The following is a 7,189-nucleotide window of genomic DNA, read 5'->3' on the forward strand; positions in this document are numbered from 1 at the left end:
CCCGCCCACCTGGCACCATCCCCAGGTCGGTCCTCCCTTTACCTGTCCAGCCCTGGTAGGCAGCATGGGCCTGAGACCCCTACTCTGACCTTTGGGGATCCTGAGAGGACCTCTGTCTGGAGAGGGGCAAAATTAGACCTATGCCTCAGAAGGTTTGTCTGATGATGATTAATATGAGTGATGATGATGCCAGTGGTAAGAAAGAGGAAGAAGAGAGGACAGGAAGAAGAATGGCTGATATTTACCGAGCTCGTCCAAGGCGGAGGAGCTCGGCTCTGTGGGCTTGACACACGTTAACCCATTCTGTTTTCACCACAACCTTATGAGTTGCATATGCTGTTACCCCCATTTTTTCAGAGGAAGAAACTGAGGCACAGAGAGGTGAATTCGCTTGCCCAAGGTCAAGTTAAGATGCAGATCCAGGTAGTCTGGATCTGGAGCTCACAGCATTGGTGAGATGGGGTCGGGGGTGGTGGTGAGTCTCCCCCTCACCGAATGAGATTGTCTGGTTCAGAGGGTGAGGAGGGCAAGGATGTGCCCCACTTCTACCCCCAATCTGGGTACTAATGCCATCTGTTTTCCGGAAGGGCTCTCGGGATGGACAATTCTCTTTGTCAGGAGGACAGAGGCATTCGAGAGCCAGGTCAGGTGGCTCGGCAGCCATCCCTGGCTCAGTCTCCCCTGATGCTAACTGCAGACCTCACTCTCCCTGTGGGGACCAGCAGATCTCAACAGAAAGAAAACAGACCCAGGCAGTTCTCATGCCACACCTGCTGTGGCTCCACCTGTCCCATACTCACCACACCCAATCCTCCTAGCCCAGGAGATTTGCAAAGGAGAAAATAAAGCACATACACAAATAATAACCAAGCCCATGTGTTTCCTGGCATCGGGCGACTGTGCGGTCAAGAACTTCCTCCACCTTCACGTGCCCACTGGACACTCTGCCTGCTGGACACCCCTAACATTTCCAGCTGCTGGCGGTTCAGGTGGCTGATCACAAGTTCAGCCCCGGGGCAGAGTCCGCCCCTCCCACCCCCAGGGAAAGCATCAAGGATCCAAAGAGGCCAGTGCTGAGATCTGCCAGCCGGGGCTCCAGTGGCCACCCTCTGCCAGCTCAAAGTCACCTTTGCTCCAACTCCTCAGCTGGCTGGCCACAGCCAGCCCAGAGCCAGCCCAGAGCCAGCCCAGGGCCAGCCAAGAACTCTCTCTCCGGCTCAGCTCAGCTCAGCAGGAACCAGGAACCGGCCGGATTGGGCAATCATTAATCGGATTTTTGGCATTCCTCAGCCCCAGGTCGCCTTGGGAAACATGTTCCCTGGAGGAGGAGGAGCCGAGGCCCAGGACTGGCATTTGGACATGCAGCTGACAGGCAAGGTGGTGCTGTCTGCTGCCGCTCTGCTCCTGGTGACTGCAGCCTACAGGCTCTACAAGTCGAGACTTGCCCGGGCCCCGCTGTGGGGCGGGAATGCCAAGGCCGAGGCTGAGGAGGAGGCAGAGGGCTCCGGGCAGCCTGACCTCCAGGGGGCGGCTCCCGGGACGCCCCTCCGAGAGCTGAGACGAAGGAAGGGAAGCAAGGGCTGCAGCTGGGAGAATCCAGGGGGCTCCCCAGTCCTGGCAACGGGAGCCCCTTCGCGGGACTCGGAAGCTGGAGAGACTCGGAAGCCCGAGAGGAAAGGTGCTGGTGAGGAGTGGGGTGGGCAGTGCCCGGACTCTGGCCCGGCCCCTCCTCACCGCAGTGGCCAGGAAGCCAGCACAACTGTTGGCAGTAAGGCCGGGCTGCCCCACCGCTCCCGTCTGGGCAGTGAACCTGGAAGCTCCCCCACTGGCCTCGCCGTGGTGGACGGCAGCAGCGTGGGCAGCAAGCCTGCTCCACGGCGGGATGGCAGACCCTCCGAGTGGCCGGGGACCGGGGAGCAGGAGTCGCCCCAGCAGCCCTGGACGGCCCACAGGGAAGGCAAGAGTGACATGGACAAGAGCTGGGTCTTCCCCCGAGTGATGGGGGTCCGCGGGGAAGAAGCTGGGGCCCTGCAGGCTGCCTCAGACATGGGCTTGGCTCTGCATCAGCAGGAGGGGGCCACCAGCGCCTCTTACACCTTCTCGTCGGTGGCCCAGGTTCGAGTGGAGGGGAATTTCATACAAGAGAAGGCAGAGGGGACCAGGCCTGGGCTGCAGGGCAAGGTGTATGAATACTATGTCGAATCCACCTCCTGGGCCACGTCCAGGGGCAGGCTGGCCCCCGGGACTGCAGCCCTGGCTGAGGCTCCACTTTCTGTGCCAGGTCCCCTGGGAACAGGGGCAGCCTTCGGAGGCCATGCCGATGACAGAGAAGGTGTTGCCCATACGGCCACCTCCTCCCAGCCTGTGCTGTTGCCCCCCACACAAGGCTTCGGCAGGAAGGAGAGCCTCCTTCAGATCATGGAGAACCCAGAGCTGCAGCTGCAGCTGCACGACTTTGGGGCCCTTGTTCCACCCCGCCTAGACCAGAGTGCCCCATCTGGCTGCTCCATAGCTGGGGCATCTCTAGAGTCCAGCTCGGCTGGAAGCGGCGGAGAGCCCAACCTACTGCTCGTGGCCGGGACCAATTTCTTCCACCTCCCTCTCACCCCAGGTTCAGCCCCAGATGTCCACCTGGATCTGGGTAATTGCTGTGAGGTACTGACCTTGGCCAAAAGGCAGAACCTGGAGGCCCTGAAGGAAGCTGCCTACAAGGTGATGAGTGACAACTACCTCCAGGTCCTGCGCAGCCCGGACATCTATGGGTGCCTGAGCGGGGCAGAGCGGGAGCTGATCCTCCAGAGACGGCTCCGGGGCCGGAAGCACCTGGTGGTGGCTGATATGTGCCCCCAGGAAGACTCTGGCCGCCTTTGTAGCTATGACGATGAGCAGGATGCCTGGCACCTGCTGGCCCACCTGCCACCTGAGGCCGTGTCCCGAGGCTGTGCCATCTGCAGCCTCTTCAATTATCTCTTCGTGGTATCCGGTTGCCAGGGGCCTGGGTGCCGGCCTTCCAATCGAGTCTTCTGCTACAACCCGCTGACGGGGATCTGGAGTGAGGTGTGCCCACTGAACCAAGCCCGGCCGCACTGCCGGCTGGTGGCCCTGGATGGGCACCTGTATGCCATCGGGGGCGAGTGTCTGAACACGGTCGAGCACTATGACCCTCGCCTGGACCGCTGGACCTTTGCCCCGCCGCTCCCCAATGACACCTTCGCCCTGGCACACACGGCCACAGTGTGTGCCGGTGACATCTTCGTCACGGGCGGCACGCTGCACTACCTGCTGCTCCGTTTCTCGGCCCAGGAGCAGCGCTGGCAGGTTGGCCCCACGGCGGGCGGCAAGGACCGCACAGCCGAGATGGTGGCGGTCAATGGCTTCCTTTACCGCTTTGACCTCAACCGCAGCCTGGGCATCGGCGTGCACCGCTGCAGCGCCAGCGCCCGCCTCTGGTACGAGTGCGCCACGTACCGGACGCCATACCCGGACGCCTTCCAGTGCGCCGTGGTGGACAGCCTCATCTACTGTGTGGGGCGCAGGCACATGCTTCGCTTCTTGGCCGACCACATCTCGCCCAGGTTTGTGCCCGAGGAGCTGCAGAGCTTCCCCTCCCCGCAGGGCACCCTCCTGCCGGCTGTCCTGACCTTGCCGGGCCCCGATGTGTCTCAGACCAGGGTCTAGCAGCCCCTCTGCTCGGTTCCTCCTGCAAAACTGGAGGCAAAGAGCAGCCCCTGACCACCGCTCCATGGGCCATTTCTGGTGGCCAAGACTTTGGCCAGGAAGAGGTTAATTCTAGTCCTCCCTTCTGCACTGGCTGCGGCTCTGAGAGGTCAGTGGGCTGCAGAGGCCCCGTGTGAATAGAGAACTAGGAACTGGTGTTTGGAGGCCGACAGTAGCCACGTCTGCAGGGATGGCCACCACCTTGCTTCAAAACTGAATTTGGGGGTGCGGGGGGGCTTCCAGGACCCCAGCAAAGTTCAGGGGCACGACCTTATTACAACTGTGATTCAGGTGCCAGTTGACCCCCAGCGATCCTTCAAATCGACTCTGCTAAGATGGGCCACCTCTCTATAAGCCACCAGGGTCCCTTCCGAACCATTGACTCCTGGGCCTCAACCGCCAAGGTTCCCAGAAGCACCTGGTGGGAAAAATGAAGGGAGATGGTTCTGGCAAGACTGGAAAGAGCCGGGGGAGCCCCAGGGGCCCGGGCAGGGGGAGAGATGGTTGGTGAAGTAGAACGGCTAAAGTCGGAGGACTTTGGCCTGCAGAGTAAATTAACCAAAGCCCACTTGGCTTTTTCTCATTCCCTGGGATTCTAGTATGAGGAACCTCCATGGCTAGCGACCGTTGAACAAGGTACATCTTCTCGCAGGGGTCTACTAAGAATACAATTAATTCTATATCTGAGGCCTTGGGAGAGGCAGGAGAAGGTGTAGTCCACGGGCCACCCTCCCCCTGGGCCTCTGCTTGGGCCCATTGTTAAGGGACCACTGACTTTCTCCCCAGATCTGAGAACCCTTCAAAGTATAGCTCTCCAAGCAGGAGCTAGGAGCAGCCACTGCCAGTCAGCCCTTCCAGTGACTGTTGAGAGGTGATGGCATAATTTGCCCTTCCTCCTCCATGTTGTCACCTAGTCGGCCTCATCAGACAGGAGAGGACCAGCGAGGGGCGGGCCCATGATGGAGCTGAGGAACTAGAAGGTTCTAGCGGCACCTCAGGAGACTGGGATCTCTTTTCACATCAGATTTGGTAACTTCTCAATGGGAGGAGACCTTCCAAACTCAGGAAGCTACCAGCTCTCCCAGAGGGAAGGGAGAGAGACTGGTCCAATCGATAACCACAGCCCTGTTCCATCTCTAAGGGAGACACACATGCGGATACAAGATCAGCCATGCTCTTGGCCCCAGGCAGAAGCCAGGGGAGCTGGGACTCCAATGTGACGAGCAGCATGGAGAAGAGAACTAGAGATGGAGGGGAGAACATGCACCAGGTGGAGCGGGACAGGTGGAAGATAAGGTTGCTTAGGACTTCGGCATCCCTCTCTTGAAAATGAGGAGAATGACTCATGTCCTTCTCTGCCTAGCGTATAAATGAGAGTATCTGGAGAAAGCTCTTCCCAAGATCCCAAGTGTCCCAGGCAGGAGCTGTGTTCACTGCAGCCGCTGGGGCTGAGCTGGGGCTTCTTTCGGAAGATGAAAGATTAGATCAAAGAATGAGAAGGAGGTTGGCACAAAGATGAAGACCTTTATTGGAGCACAGAAGACCTAGGGCCTGGGAAGTGAAGCTGCTTAATTTATTTCTAAATTGGAGGCTGGGAGAGGAAAGTCAGCTGGCACCATGGCCAGCACTGGGGAAGAGCGACTCTCCCTCCCCCACCAAGGCCATGCCCAAGGTTAGCGTCAACACTCAGGCAGGAAGGGACCCATGGGAGGAAGGGCTCAGTGACACGACTGGTGGCATCAGCATTGAGGTTTCGGGCTGGGGTTTGCTTGGGAGGAGAACCCTGTGTGGGACCCAGGGCAGGTGGAACCAGATCTAGCCCCAGGGCTAGGCCTCCAGTGAGGGAACAGGCAGAGGGCAAGGCCACAGTGAGGCTGGGTCAAGTGTGGGAAGGGCTCCAAGCCAGGAGTGAGCTAGGGATCGCTCTGGAAGACCTTTCAGAAGCCCACATGGTAAGGACTAGGGGAACAATCCCAGGGACAAGGCTGCAAAGCTCGTTCCAGAACCAGCGATGGCGGGTGTGGTCTTCATGAAGTGAGGGAGAGCCGAGGTTTGGGTCTGGACGGACGTGGCAAGTAGCGGCACATCGTGTCCGCCTCCCCGTGGCCCCACGGCAGACATCGCTAGCCGATCGTCACATCTTTTCCTGTCGAGCTCTTATAACAGCCTCAGCACGAGGTCGGCACAGGGCCCCAGGCACCGACTACCGATAGAGTAGAGCTGGTGTGTTTCTCATCTCTGGAGCTGGGTTTAGGAATGAGAGTGGCCAGGGGCATCGTGGTAGAGCGAGGTAGTCCAGGGGGCCTGCAAAGACCAGCTGGGCCCGTGATGGTCAGGGTTCATTTACAGAATGTCGAGGCCAGGCACCTGCAGAGAGCATATTCTAATGAAGGAAAATAGGCAATTTTGAAAAAACAAATACATAAATAAATGGAACCCATGTTACATAAGTGCCATAAAGATAGATAAGGCAGAGAAGTGGAATAGTGTGATCGAATCTCCCTTATTAGAGGACATTGAGCAGAGATCTGAATGGAAATCTGAGAGACACATAGACCAGGGCTCCAGAAGCCTGGCCGTGCCTCCCGATGGGCTATGTCACATGGGGGTGTGGGGAGCAGGTCTGCCTCCTAGGAAGTCCATCTTAGTGTGCGAGGAGGGTTGGGACCCAGCTGTTCTGCTTTTATATACAGGAGAGAATTCTGTTCCACTAACATTTATAAAAGAGGCTCATTGCACAGAGATAAGCTACATTCCCAAGAGAGAAGCAGAGTTCACACAGTTAGGGATGAGAGTCAAAATAATTACCAGGACATCACAGACACCACGCTGGGTATGTGACTAAGTGTCAGCCGGCCCACATTATTGCCACAAGTTCAGGGTCTAGGATTTCCACTTGGCCTTGTTTAATAGGCTGGTCTGCTGACCTGTAGCCCTCGGCCTCTCTGTGTCTCTTGGCTTCTCCCTGGGCCATCTGTCCTCCTTTTTCAATAGGAGTTCTTTCTTCTTCGGGGAAAAAAAAAAATGCCTTAGGTTTGGTTTGCTTTTTATGTTAGGCCAATCATGCCACTATAGGAAAAAAAAAAAAAATTTGGAAAACAGAGAAAAGTATAAAAATCTCCCCCATTGACCCCCGCTGTGGTGCGTGTCCCTCCAATCTGTTTCCTCTGTGTGTGATTTTGGTTGGGCTTGATTTTTGCCTAGGTGTGATTATGCTGAATGTACAATTCAGTTGCTTCCTTTTTCCACTTAGCTTTGGAGAATAAGCACTCTCCTGTGTTATTCTAAACCCTCGGTAAACATCATTTCAATAGTTGTACGATATTCCAGCAAGTGGCTGTGCCGTGGTTTATTCAACATTCCCTCCTTCTGTTGGGCCTGTAGATTTTTTTTTTTTTCTGTTGGTTTCTTTTTCTATTATAAATAAAACGTCCCTTGTTTTATTGTTCCTCTCTGTCTGGGGCCTCTATCA

At 57.0% G+C, this 7,189-nt stretch overlaps 1 protein-coding gene across 1 annotated transcript; it reads left to right on the plus strand.

The window, feature by feature from the left end:
* The first annotated feature begins 1,236 nt into the window (after positions 1–1,236).
* Positions 1,237–6,792, plus strand: KLHDC7A (kelch domain containing 7A). The gene has a single exon (XM_011379747.2). The coding sequence runs from the start codon at positions 1,312–1,314 to the stop codon at positions 3,676–3,678; it is 2,367 nt and encodes a 788-aa protein (XP_011378049.1). The 5' UTR covers positions 1,237–1,311; the 3' UTR covers positions 3,679–6,792.
* Positions 6,793–7,189: the final 397 nt, after the last annotated feature.

This window comes from Pteropus vampyrus, unplaced genomic scaffold (genome assembly GCF_000151845.1).
Source record: "Pteropus vampyrus isolate Shadow unplaced genomic scaffold, Pvam_2.0 Scaffold374, whole genome shotgun sequence".
NCBI classification, from domain to species: domain Eukaryota; kingdom Metazoa; phylum Chordata; class Mammalia; order Chiroptera; family Pteropodidae; genus Pteropus; species Pteropus vampyrus.